This window comes from Oncorhynchus mykiss, chromosome 24 (assembly GCF_057628025.1).
Source record: "Oncorhynchus mykiss isolate SJ-2025 chromosome 24, ASM5762802v1, whole genome shotgun sequence".
Lineage (NCBI taxonomy): Eukaryota > Metazoa > Chordata > Actinopteri > Salmoniformes > Salmonidae > Oncorhynchus > Oncorhynchus mykiss.
In genome coordinates, this window is record NC_143045.1 from 36,484,204 (window position 1) to 36,497,500 (window position 13,297).

The 13,297-nt window shown below is 47.3% G+C and overlaps 1 protein-coding gene across 1 annotated transcript; it reads left to right on the forward strand.

Annotated features, from left to right (window-relative positions):
- Positions 1-295: 295 nt before the first annotated feature.
- On the forward strand, positions 296-6,128 carry slitrk3a (SLIT and NTRK-like family, member 3a). Its single transcript, XM_021581569.3, has 2 exons — positions 296-846; positions 2,428-6,128. The coding sequence occupies exon 2, from the start codon at positions 2,478-2,480 to the stop codon at positions 5,187-5,189; it is 2,712 nt and encodes a 903-aa protein (XP_021437244.2). The 5' UTR covers positions 296-846; positions 2,428-2,477; the 3' UTR covers positions 5,190-6,128.
- Positions 6,129-13,297: the final 7,169 nt, after the last annotated feature.

The following is a 13,297-nucleotide window of genomic DNA, read 5'->3' on the forward strand; positions in this document are numbered from 1 at the left end:
GGACATAGAGAGAGAGAGAGAGAGAGAGAGGGAGAGGGAGAGAGAGAGAGGGAGAGAGGGAGAGAGACAGAGAGAGAGAGAGACAGAGAGAGAGAGAGAGAGCAACGGGAAAATCACGGCAGGAAGAATAGGCAGAGAAGGAAAGAGAGAGATCCAACAATCTTTAAACTCGTGGTGCTTTTTTCCGGATTGCAGTGCCAAAGTAAGGTGAGTGGTGCGTGTGTGAATATGTGCGTGTGTTAATGTGTATCCTTATTGCATATAGCTAAGCCACGGACGTGGGAGGGAAAGGAACGCACTCGTTGATGGTGAGAATGGAGCAGAGGAATCTGGCTATCCTATCTGATCAATGAGCATTTTGTTTCTCACATTCAACGGTTTCGAGCCGATGTCACGACGAAAGCACCTGCATGGCGCTCGGCTCGCATTCCAACAGCTTCTTTTCCTTACCTTATATAGGTTTCATTTCTATTGCCTTTACATCCCCACGTTTGTTTCATAATTCGGGTTTGCCAGTTCTTTGACATACAACAGACATTGTCAATGTATTTATTTATTATTTCATTGCGTTTTCCGTATAGACAATCGTGTCCATAATTGAACCTATGTTTCTTTAATGGATGTACCTACCCGGTGCTAACAGTTTGTGGTTTGGTCAAGGTACAGGGTTTGATGGTGTTACGCTGTATGGATGTGTACGGCTCATTCCTATGCATATTTTTCTTGTTTCTCCTTCTCTCCCTCTTTCAACAGCCCATAACGGAAGGCACGCGGGACATCTCACCTCCCCCGCTACACGGGCTACGGCAAAAGCAGGCGATGTGAAGTTGGATCCCATTAAACTGAGTAGGTACCCGGGGATATAACCGCTGACACCCAGGAATATAACACGTTACCAACCACTGTGGGACGTGGAAATGCTAAACGATCGGAAAGAGTAAGGGAGAATACGTTTTCTCTCTTTTTTTTAGTGTTTTTCGGATTTTGTATTATTTAATGGACAGCGCCTGCAGGAGCTTTGTGTGTTTTCCATGGGATCTCAGCACCACGGACAGCGCATAGATTTGCAATACAAGCCAAATGGTGGAGGCAGAGCACTGGGAACATACAAAGTGCGCTATTCATCGTAGTGTGTGTGTGTGTGTGTGCGTGTGTGTGTGTGTGTGTGTGTGTGTGTGTGTGTGTGTGTGTGTGTGTGTGTGTGTGTGTGTGTGTGCAGTTTTGATACGAACAGCGGTGATGGTAAAGGGAATCGTTTCATAGGTAGTAACGTGTCCTAAATGTATGTCATTTTCGTTTACTATGACCATAAGGACCGGGGGCTAAGGGCATGGGAGGGGAGATGACAAATCCGTTTTTTGTTATTTTTTCTCTCTAGCCCTTGAGCAGCTGATGTCATCTTCGTTCATCTATAGCATATTGTATTTACATATGGAGGTTAAGCTAAACATATCTTATTTTGGTAGGCTATGAACAATCTGCAATTTGTTCTCAAACGTTTAACCCGGCAGTTGCCCCGAAGACAATGACATGTAATCAGTTGTCACTTGAATGTTATACCCTTATAACAAATAGCTGTATTTCCTAAGGTTGTTTAATTAGAACACTGCCCAAACGTCCTCTCGTCCTCTTGTTCTCTCTGGTCCGTGCCTTGAGCCCTGATGAAAAGCTATGTCCCTGTCCCTAGGTTAACGGGGGTATAGCTCACGCTATGGCGTGATTAATCTGGCGAAACCACACTGTCGTTCATTTTCACAACAACAAAGCAAACTCCGGTGTCTGATTTTCCCGCGAGAGGTTTGCTATGTTATGTATTAAATACAGAGAGATACCCTCTCCTCTCCTCTCTTCCACGGCCACCTGGTGTTGCCATCCTTCATTCATTCATTGAGATAAGCATCTCCGAGTTTGATTTATGGCAACCTTAGGCTAGTGGTAGGTACTCATAACGTGGAATATGGTGACGTTAAACCAGACCAATAGGGACATTTGTAATTATTTTAGGTTGGTGTGTAATGAATTAAACAGTCAGTGTTGCTACGTTGATACACCAATGTCGCTGTGTTCATTTATTTCCATGTGCACCTTCCATGAGACAGCAATACTAACGGTTTCTCTCTCTCTGTCTCTTTTTCTCCTCTTTGTCACATTCTTCACCCCACTGTCCCTGTGTGTGTGTCCTGTCTGTGTCTGTCCCTGTGTGTGTGTCCTGTCTGTGTCTGTCCCTGTGTCTGTCCCTGTGTGTGTCTGTATATGTCTGTGTGTGTGTGTGTGTGTGTGTGTGTGTGTGTGTGTGTGTGTGTGTGTGTGTGTGTGTGTGTGTGTGTGTGTGTGTGTGTGTGTGTGTGTGTGTGTGTGTGTGTGTGTGTGTGTTTGTGTTTGTGTCTGTGCCCCTTCTCCCTCTCCCTCTCTTGTCTATGGTCTCAGTGCTGTGAAGTGGCTTGCCATAGCCGTGACTTCTTCAGGTCTCAGTGAGGATGCTGTGGGTTACCTTGCTGAGCACCATAGCCTTAGGATGGACCACCCCAATCCCACTGCTGGAGGACTCGGAGGAGATCGACGAGCCCTGCTTCGAGCCCTGCTACTGCCAAGTCAAAGAGGGCGTATTTCACGTCCACTGCGACAGCAAAGGATTTACGAACGTCAGTCAGATCTCCCAGATATGGACACGGCCCTTCAAACTCAACCTGCAGAGGAACTCCATGAGGAAGCTGTACTTCAACAGTTTTCTTCACCTCAACAACGCCGTATCCATTAATCTGGGGAATAATGCGCTACAGGACATCCACGCCGGAGCATTTAACGGATTGGGAATTCTGAAACGGCTGTTCCTCCATGAGAACAAACTAGAGGTTTTCCGGAATGACACCTTCATGGGTCTGGAAAGCTTGGAATACCTGCAAGCGGACTACAATGTCATCAAGAGGATAGAGAGCGGAGCCTTCAGGCACCTCCACAAACTCAGAGTACTCATCCTAAATGACAATCTGATACCAGTCCTGCCCAGCTATCTATTCAGGTCGGTGTCACTAACACACCTGGACCTGAGGGGAAACCGGTTAAAGACATTACCATATAAGGGCACGTTGGAATATGTGGGGCGGAGCCTGATGGAGATTCAGCTAGAGGAGAATCCATGGATCTGTGAGTGTGATATAGTTCAGCTAAAAACATGGTTGGAACGCGTTCCCTACACAGCACTGGTAGGAGAGATCACCTGCGAGTACCCCTTCCACTTGCACGGGAAAGATTTACGAGAGATCAAACGCAGTGAGCTCTGTCCGTTACTTTCAGACGCGGAAATCGAGGCCAAACTGGGAATCCCTCGGTCTCCGTTCAACAACGAGAACACGTGGCCAACGAAACCGTCCTCCATGCTGTCTTCGTTCCACAACACGGCGTCATCTGTGGAGTACAAAGAGAGACATGTCAAACCCACCAAGCGGCCCAGGCCAACCAAAAACCCTCCCACCCCTCGTAGCCTCTACCCCGGTCTGAACCAGCCCCCTATAGCTGGCTACCAGACCCGCCCCCCCATCCCCATTGTCTGCCCTTCTGGATGTATCTGCAACCTCCATATCAACGACCTGGGGCTAACGGTCAACTGTAAAGAGAAGGGCTTTCATAATATCTCAGAGCTCCTGCCCAGGCCTCTCAATGCCAAGAAACTTTATCTGAGCGGAAATCTGATACAGAAAATCTACCGGTCTGATTTCTGGAACTTTTCCAGCTTGGATTTACTACACTTGGGGAATAACCGGATATCATATGTCCAGGAAGGGGCATTTATCAACCTTCCCAACCTGAAGAGTTTGTATCTGAATGGGAACGACATTGAGAGGCTAACCCCCGGTATGTTCCGGGGCTTACAAACGTTGAGTTATCTTTATTTTGAGTATAACGTGATTCGTGAGATCCAGCCGGCGTCATTCTCTCTCATGCCCAGCCTTCAGCTTGTTTTCCTCAACGACAACCTCCTCCGCACCCTCCCCACCGACGCCTTCGCAGGTACAAGCCTGGCGCGACTCAACCTCCGCAATAACTACTTCCTGTCCCTTCCTGTGCGTGGTGTTCTAGAACACCTGCATTCCATCGTCCAGGTGGACCTTCATCAGAACCCCTGGGACTGCTCCTGTGACATCATCCCCCTCAAAACCTGGATGGAGAAGCTGTCCTCTGTCATCATGGTTAGTGATGTCATCTGTAAGACTCCTGATTTTGCCTTTGGGAAGGATCTGAGGTCGCTGGATGCTGAAGTCATCTGTCCAGAGCTGAAGTACTCATCCGGACCCTCCCCAGCTCTCTTCCCCTCTGATGACATGACCACCGGTAGCTCTGGTCTGGGGGAGGCTGTGGGGAGGGGGCCGGTGCCTCTATCAGTCCTAATCCTCAGTCTTCTCGTACTGTTCATCTCAGCTGTTTTCGTGGCCGCGGGCCTCTTCGCCTTCGTCCTGCGGAGACGGAAGAAGCTACCCTTCCGGAAACGCTCTGAGGTGGATCTGACGGGAATCCAAATGCAGTGCAGGATATTCGAGGATCCGCCGAGACAGACCAGCAGTGGAAGCATAGGCTCACCTGAAAAGCCAACCAGCGGGCACACACATACACACACGCATGGTCACGTTGGCCACACACACACTCACGGTCACGTCTATGATTACATTCCTCACCCTGTGACGCAGATGTGCAACAACCCCATTTACAAGCCCCGGGAGGGAGAGGTAGGGGAGGGGGAGGGGGGACAGTTTGCAGAAACAAAAGAGAACAACAGTAATTACCGAACCCTCTTAGAGAAGGAGAGGGAATGGACTCTAGCCATGTCTAATTCACAGCTCAACACTATCGTCACGGTAAACCACAATACAGGGGATATATCGAGTTTTCACGAGAACAGTGGGCTGTGTCCCACCGTGATTGACAGCCAGAGACCCACGCCAACTGTCGGCTTCGTAGACTGTCTGTATGGAACGGTGCCGAAGCTCAAGGACATGCACGTTGCACATGCACACCCACCCGGTATGCAATACCCGGACTTACAACAGGACGCACGTCTCAAGGAGACGCTGCTGTTCACAGCAGGGAAAGGCTGCTACCCTGACCCCTCCCAAAGCGATTACCTCGAGTTAAGGGCCAAACTCCAAACCAAGCCGGATTACCTCGAAGTACTGGAGAAATCATATCGGTTCTAACACACGGAGTTTAGCAAAAGCTACGTATAGACACACACTCTCCCTTTTCCATTCCCCAAACGGAACAAAATCACAGAAGAAAAACTAAACAAAAAAGCAGCATGATATTAAAATGAAATATTATATGACAAAAAGTTTTCCCCCAAAATCGCTTTGGAGGAAAGGCCATTCTCAGATATTCAATGAAGTGCCTTTTTTCAGAGTAGCCAGCAATGTTATCAACCCTTATTTTTATATGGAACAGATTGGTCTATATGCTGAGGAGAGTGAGAGAACGAGAAAGAGGATAGAGACACCGGGAAAAAACACAACATCCGAAAATATATCCCGTCAAACTGAACCCTTCATGAGCTCTCAAACGGTGGAGTAACCCGGTGCGGGAGCTGGATGTCTCCACTGGGCTCGTGCTTCTGTCTCGCTATCTTTCAGGTGGATATATAAACGCCCGGGTGCCGTGCACATGAAGCTAGTAGGAAATAAATGAAACATTAAGAAAATGAATTGCAGTTTGCTGCATGCACTCGACCCATTGCAGTGGTGAGGGATTTTCTCAGAACCATCACTCACGTATTAATAGAGATACTGTAACACATTACGGTTCAGTGTTCTATTTAATTTTATATATTATTATCATTATTATTATTATTATTAAAGAGGACTACTATATATCTGGGTGCAATTCTCAAGGACGTGCTCGCCCAAGGATGAAAATAACATTTGTGAATATATTATATGATGACGCTCAAGGTTTTCTGGAAATCCACGCTCTTTCTTAAAAACCATGCATCGGATTATCTCATCGACACTAACGGCTTTGTAGGGGGCACTTTTAATGTTTTCTCTCTTACAAAGATTTGAAGAAAATATGTGCATATATTTATTCTGTAATTTCAGTGAACATTTTATTGTAAAGGTAAAGTTAAATAAATGTATAGTGAATATGCGTCTGGTATAGCCTTCTTAATAAAAACTCTCATATTAAATGAAAAGGGTGCTACCACGGAACGTTTGTGAAGAACGTAGAGGTAATATGTTTGGTGTGGCTCTATACTGTGCTGTGTCTGCGCATAGCAGCATAATACACGGACATCTCTAGTGGCTTGATTACATTTTTAGTTGTGCTGCTGTGGCCAAGAATATGGGCATTTGCTGCTACTGTACAATGGTCGTTTACTTGAGGTAGGCTGAGTCGGGAAGGCGTGCAACTTCGATAGTAGCTGGCGATACCAAAACTAAAAGAGGAAGAGAGAGACACGTCTTTGCGAGATGCAGAATTGAAAATGAGCCAATTAATGAATCAAGTTTTGTCCGATGGGTAATGTAAATGCACCATTGTGTTCTCATTTCATTGTGACTGTTTTCACATGAAAGTTCAACGAATTATCTAAAAAAAGACCGCGCGTCTGAAGGACCCACTTGAAGCTCATTCGCTGCAGATTCACATTACTCATTTTGTCCACACGGGGGAGACAGAGGGACGCTCACATTACCAGGTTAACAATACTGCTGGTCTGTTAGACACTATCGCCAGACTGTTCTCTAATCTTCAGATGGCAATATGTTGAATCCATGACCAAATGAAATACTAGGCCAGTACATTAGTCTGCTATATTCTATCAAATTGAAATACAGTAATCAGCAAGAGAACATTACGTTTGCTTTGCACTATTAATGAGATCAGTAGGATTGGAGATATCCTGTGCAGATAACATAATGGTTATTGTTATATAAAGGTTTTTCTATATCATCATGTATTTGTGAATGTCCTTAAAGAGGGAGAACACACGTGACAGGGAAATGGGTTTCAAGCAATGTCATTCAACTTAAACCAATCGATCATTTGACATTCCAACTCATTTAAAGGCCCAGTGCAGTTAAAAACGTGATTTTCCTGTGTTTTATATATACAGTATTTCCACTCTATGAGGTTGGAATAATACTGTGAAATTATGAAAATGATGATAATGCCCTTTTAGTGTAAGAGCTGTTTGAAAAATGTCTGCCTGAAATGTCAGCCGGCTGTGGTGAGACGGAGTATTGGCCAGACTGGTGGCGTTCGTTAATAGACCAATAAGAAAGAGGGTTCCAAAACTCTCTGCTTTCCCCTCCCGACTCAGACCATTCCCAGACAGTCCTAGCAAAATGATTATTGTTCAAGCTATTTTTTGTTTCTTTATCGACCGTTTTAATTGAAAATGTAATTGTTCCCCAGAAATGATTTGTTATTGATATAAAAATGGACCTTTAAGATGTTACTTGTTGGTTGGGGTGGAGTCAGACAAGGACATGTTGCATTTTGCAGGAAAGTAGAGTGATTTTGAAGAGATATTAATGTTGAAAGGAAGGTCGTTTTCATCGTTAATCCACATGACTTGAGTTTATGAACTATTTCTTAGTCATCAGAAGTACAAGACCGACCACTTCTGTAAACTATCGGTTTATATCATAGTCATTGTCTCCCCCCGTTTGACACTCACTCACTCACTCACTCACTCACTCACTCACTCAGTCACTCACTCACTCAGTCACTCACTTACACACACACCTGGATGTAACAGCTAACATCCAGGAATATAACCCTTTACCACCGGCTGTGGGACCTGGACATGCACACACACACACACACACACACACACACACACACACACACACACACACACACACACACACACACACACACACACACACACACACACACACACACACACACACACCAAATTAGTATACAGCAGGCCTTCATCATTCACCCTAGCCCCCAACCTAACCCCCTTTCTCCTCTCTGACCACCCTAGCCCCCAATCTAACCCTCTTTATCCTCTCTGACCACCCTAGCCCCCAACCTAACCCCATTTCTCCTCTCTGACCACCCTAGTCCCCAACCTACCCCCTTCCTTATCTCTGACCCCCCTAGTCCCCATCCTACCCCCTTCCTTCTCTCTGACCCCCCTAGTCCCCAACCTACCCCCTTCCTTATCTCTGACCCCCCTAGTCCCCAACCTACCCCCTTCTTTCTCTCTGACCCCCCTAGTCCCCAACCTACCCCCTTCCTTCTCTCTGACCACCCTAGTCCCCAACCTACCCCCTTCCTTCTCTCTGACCACCCTAGTCCCCAACCTACCCCCTTCCTTCTCTCTGACCCCCCTAGTCCCCAACCTACCCCCTTCCTTCTCTCTGACCCCCCTAGTCCCCAACCTACCCCCTTCCTCCTCTCTGACCCCCCTAGTCCCCAACCTACCCCCTTCCTCCTCTCTGACCCCCCTAGTCCCCAACCTACCCCCTTCCTTCTCTCTGACCCCCCTAGTCCCCAACCTACCCCCTTTCTCCTCTCTGACCACCCTAGTCCCCAACCTACCCCCTTCCTTCTCTCTGACCCCCCTAGTCCCCAACCTACCCCCTTCCTTCTCCCTGACCCCCCTAGTCCCCAACCTACCCCCTTCCTTATCTCTGACCCCCCTAGTCCCCAACCTACCCCTTCCTTCTCTCTGACCACCCTAGTCCCCAACCTACCCCCTTCCTTATCTCTGACCCCCCTAGTCCCCAACCTAACCCCCTTTCTTCTCTCTGACCACCCTAGTCCCCAACCTACCCCCTTCCTTCTCTCTGACCCCCCTAGTCCCCAACCTACCCCCTTCCTTATCTCTGACCCCCCTAGTCCCCAACCTACCCCCTTCCTTCTCTCTGACCCCCCTAGTCCCCAACCTACCCCCTTCCTCATCTCTGACCCCCCTAGTCCCCAACCTAACCCCTTCCTTCTCTCTGACCCCCCTAGTCCCCAACCTACCCCCTTCCTTCTCTCTGACCACCCTAGTCCCCAACCTACCCCCTTCCTTCTCTCTGACCACCCTAGTCCCCAACCTACCCCCTTCCTTTTCTCTGACCCCCCTAGTCCCCAACCTACCCCCTTCCTTATCTCTGACCCCCCTAGTCCCCAACCTACCCCCTTCCTCCTCTCTGACCCCCCTAGTCCCCAACCTACCCCCTTCCTCCTCTCTGACCCCCCTAGTCCCCAACCTACCCCCTTCCTTCTCTCTGACCCCCCTAGTCCCCAACCTACCCCCTTTCTCCTCTCTGACCCCCCTAGTCCCCAACCTACCCCCTTCCTTCTCTCTGACCCCCTAGTCCCCAACCTACCCCCTTCCTTCTCTCTGACCCCCCTAGTCCCCAACCTACCCCCTTCCTTCTCTCTGACCCCCCTAGTCCCCAACCTACCCCCTTCCTTCTCTCTGACCCCTCTAGTCCCCAACCTACCCCCTTCCTTCTCTCTGACCCCTCTAGTCCCCAACCTACCCCCTTCCTTCTCTCTGACCACCCTAGTCCCCAACCTACCCCCTTCCTTCTCTCTGACCACCCTAGTCCCCAACCTACCCCCTTCCTTCTCTCTGACCCCCCTAGTCCCCAACCTACCCCCTTCCTTCTCTCTGACCCCCCTAGTCCCCAACCTACCCCCTTCCTTCTCTCTGACCCCCCTAGTCCCCAACCTACCCCCTTCCTTCTCTCTGACCCCCCTAGTCCCCAACCTACCCCCTTCCTCCTCTCTGACCCCCCTAGTCCCCAACCTATCCCCTTTTCTTATCCCCGACCAGAGGGTTACTCATTGAGGGTCAGCAGTTTTCTGCATGCACTTTGTTTGATTAAAGCAAACCTGAATTATTCTATTTTAAATGAGAAACAAAGTTCCATAATGATCCACCTTTATATTTCTGTGATTCAGTAAGGTGACACGGCCCACTGTGATTCAGTAAGGTGACTCGGCCCACTGTGATTCAGTAAGGTGACTCGGCCCACTGTGATTCAGTAAGGTGACACGGCCCACTACTTTGATTCATGTTTTTTTGGGGCTTAATTGATTATCTGTTTGGTTCTGATCACAAATGCGCTTGTTGATTATGTTCTAATAAATCCTATTGTTATCCTACTCATATCTCATGACTTTGTAAAGCCATTCTCTGTACTCATGGAGAAACTTCATCTAGGCTGTAGGACGAGAAGGGTTCATCATGACTTTGTAAAGCCATTATCTGTACTCATGGAGAAACTACATCTAGGCTTTAGGACGAGAAGGGTTCATCATGACTTTGTAAAGCCATTCTCTGTACTCATGGAGAAACTACATCTAGGCTTTAGGATGAGAAGGGTTCATCATGACTTTGTAAAGCCATTCTCTGTACTCATGGAGAAACTTCATCTAGGCTTTAGGATGAGAAGGGTTCATCATGACTTTGTAAAGCCATACTCTGTACTCATGGAGAAACTTCATCTAGGCTTTAGGATGAGAAGGGTTCATCATGACTTTGTAAAGCCATACTCTGTACTCATGGAGACACTACATCTAGGCTTTAGGACGAGAAGGGTTCATCATGACTTTGTAAAGCCATACTCTGTACTCATGGAGACACTACATCTAGGCTTTAGGACGAGAAGGGTTCATCATGACTTTGTAAAGCCATACGCTGTACTCATGGAGACACTACATCTAGGCTTTAGGACGAGAAGGGATCATCATGACTTTGTAAAGCCATACTCTGTACTCATGGAGACACTACATCTAGGCTTTAGGACGAGAAGGGTTCATCATGACTTTGTAAAGCCATACTCTGTACTCATGGAGACACTACATCTAGGCTTTAGGACGAGAAGGGTTCATCATGACTTTGTAAAGAAGGTAAAGTGTTTGTTTGCTGTTCTCTAGTGTTCCCTTGTGTAAAATAGCGTTGTGCTTAGCAACAACTGTGTGTCTTGTTAGAATAACCTTTACTACACCGGGGTGTCTCTAAAGAGCTGAGTCTCTTCTCAGAGAGAGAGGCACGACAAGACAGGAGGAAGTTATTCTACCCTCTCCCTCACTCTACATGCTGCTGCTCTAACTTACATAATGGTTTTCAAACACAGAATCATGTTACGTAACCTGTGTGGTCAACCTATGTTCTGATTGGCTGAGTTGCTGTTGAGGGAGGGGCTATGCTGAAGGGATTTGATTGTTCCCTATTGATGAATGTGTCCTCCAATAACCATGGATTCACCCTATCCCAAATCCATCCCAAGTCCCTATATCCTCTATGGACTCGTAAAGATATGTGATTATGCCTCCTACTTGCTAGACACAAAATGTTTGCCTTGGCTCAGTTGCATTGATGCTGTAGAGAATCAGAGTGTGGGCATTGGACACATTCTGTTACTACCAGCCTTCCTCCGTATCTGAGTCATTGAGGGAAAAAAAGTAAAGATATGACCTTTACGGTATTTTGGTAGTTCTGTACTTAATATATTATCATTGTCCTGCTTGACTGGATGGATATTTTGATTGACGTTATTTTTTATTTTGCCTTTATTTAACTAAGCAAGTCAGTTAATAACAAATTCTAATTTTCAATGACAACATAGGAACAGTGGGTTAACTGGTCTAGGAACAGTGGGTTAACTGCCTTGTCCAGGGATAGAAGATAATATTTGTTTTACATTGTCAGCTCAGGGATTCTATCTAGCAACCTTTCAGTTACTTGCCCAACACTCTAACCACTAGGCTACCTGCCTCCTCTACACTCTGACCACTAGGCTGCCTGCCTCCTCTACACTCTAACCACTAGGCTACCTGCCTCCTCTACACTCTAACCACTAGGCTGCCTGCCTCCTCTACACTCTAACCACTAGGCTACCTGCCTCCTCTACACTCTAACCACTAGGCTACCTGCCTCCTCTACACTCTAACCACTAGGCTGCCTGCCTCCTCTACACTCTAACCACTAGGCTGCCTCCCACCCCTGCTGACTTTGAGCTGATCTTGGCTGTATTTTGTTGGTACTAGTCTGTGTTGTTCTGTTGCATGCTGGTGAGGTGGTGCGTCAATGTGTGTGTGTCACATGTGCCGTGTGTGTGTGTGTGTGAGTGTGTAGCTACACTATATATACAAAAGTATGTGGACACCCCTTCAAATTAGTGGATTCGTCTATTTCAGCCACACCTGTTACTGACAGGTGTATAAAATCGAGCACACAGCCATGCAATCTCCATAGAGAAACATTGGCAGTAGACCCGTACTGAAGAGCTCAGTGACTTTCAACGTGGCACCGTCAAATATATTTTCAACAAGTCAGTTCCTCAAATGTCTGCCCTGCCAGAGCTGCCCCGGTAATATTTAAGTGCTGTTATTGTGAAGTGGAAACGTCTAGGAGCAACAATGGGTGGTAGACCACACAAGCTCACAGAACTGGACCCGGCGAGTGCTGAAGCCCGAAGCGCGTACAAATCCTCAGTTGCAACACTCACTACCGAGTTCCAAACTGCCTCTGGAAGCAACATCAGCAGAATAGCTCTTCGTTGGGTTTCCATGGCCTAGCCTAAGGTCACCATGCTAAGCGTCGGCTCGAGTGATGTGAAGTTGTTCTCCGAAGCAACACGTTCTCTGGAGTGATGAATCACCTTTCACCATTTGGCAGTCTGACAGACGAATCTGGGTTTGGCGGATGCCAGGAGAACGCTACCTGCCCCAATGCATAGAGCCAACTGTAAAGTTTGGTGGAGGAGTAATAATTGTCTGGGGCTGTTATTCATGGTTCGGGCTAGTGGAGGGAAATCTTAAAGCTACAGCATACAATGACATTCTAGACCAAACAGTTTGGGGGGAAGGCCCTTTCCTATTTAAACATAACAATGCGAGGACAAGGGGAGGTCCCTTTCCCGTGCACAAAGCGAGGTCCATACGAAAAATGGTTTGTCGAGATCGGTGTGGAAGAACTTGACTGGCCTGCACAGAGCCCTGACCTCAACCCCATTGAATAACTTTGGAATTAATTGACTTTGGAATGAATGCGAGCCAAGCCTAATCGCCCAACATCAGTGCCGACCTCGCTATTGTTCTTGTGGCTGAATGGAAGCAAGTCCTCACAGCAATGTTTCAACATCTTTAAAAAAACATTTATTTCACCTTTATTTAACCAGGTAGGCCGGTTGAGAACAAGTTCTCATTTACAACTGCGACCTGGCCGAGTGGAAAGCCTTCCCAGAAGAGTGGAGGCTGTTAAAGCAGCCAACTCCATATTACTGCCAAGGATTTTGGAATGAGAAGTTCGACGAGCAAGTGTCCACATACTTTTGTTCATGCAGTGTATGTG

Excerpts from the sequence above, each read along its gene's own strand:
- slitrk3a (XM_021581569.3), top strand. The coding sequence starts at position 2,478 with ATGCTGTGGGTTACCTTGCTGAGCACCATAGCCTTAGGATGGACCACC.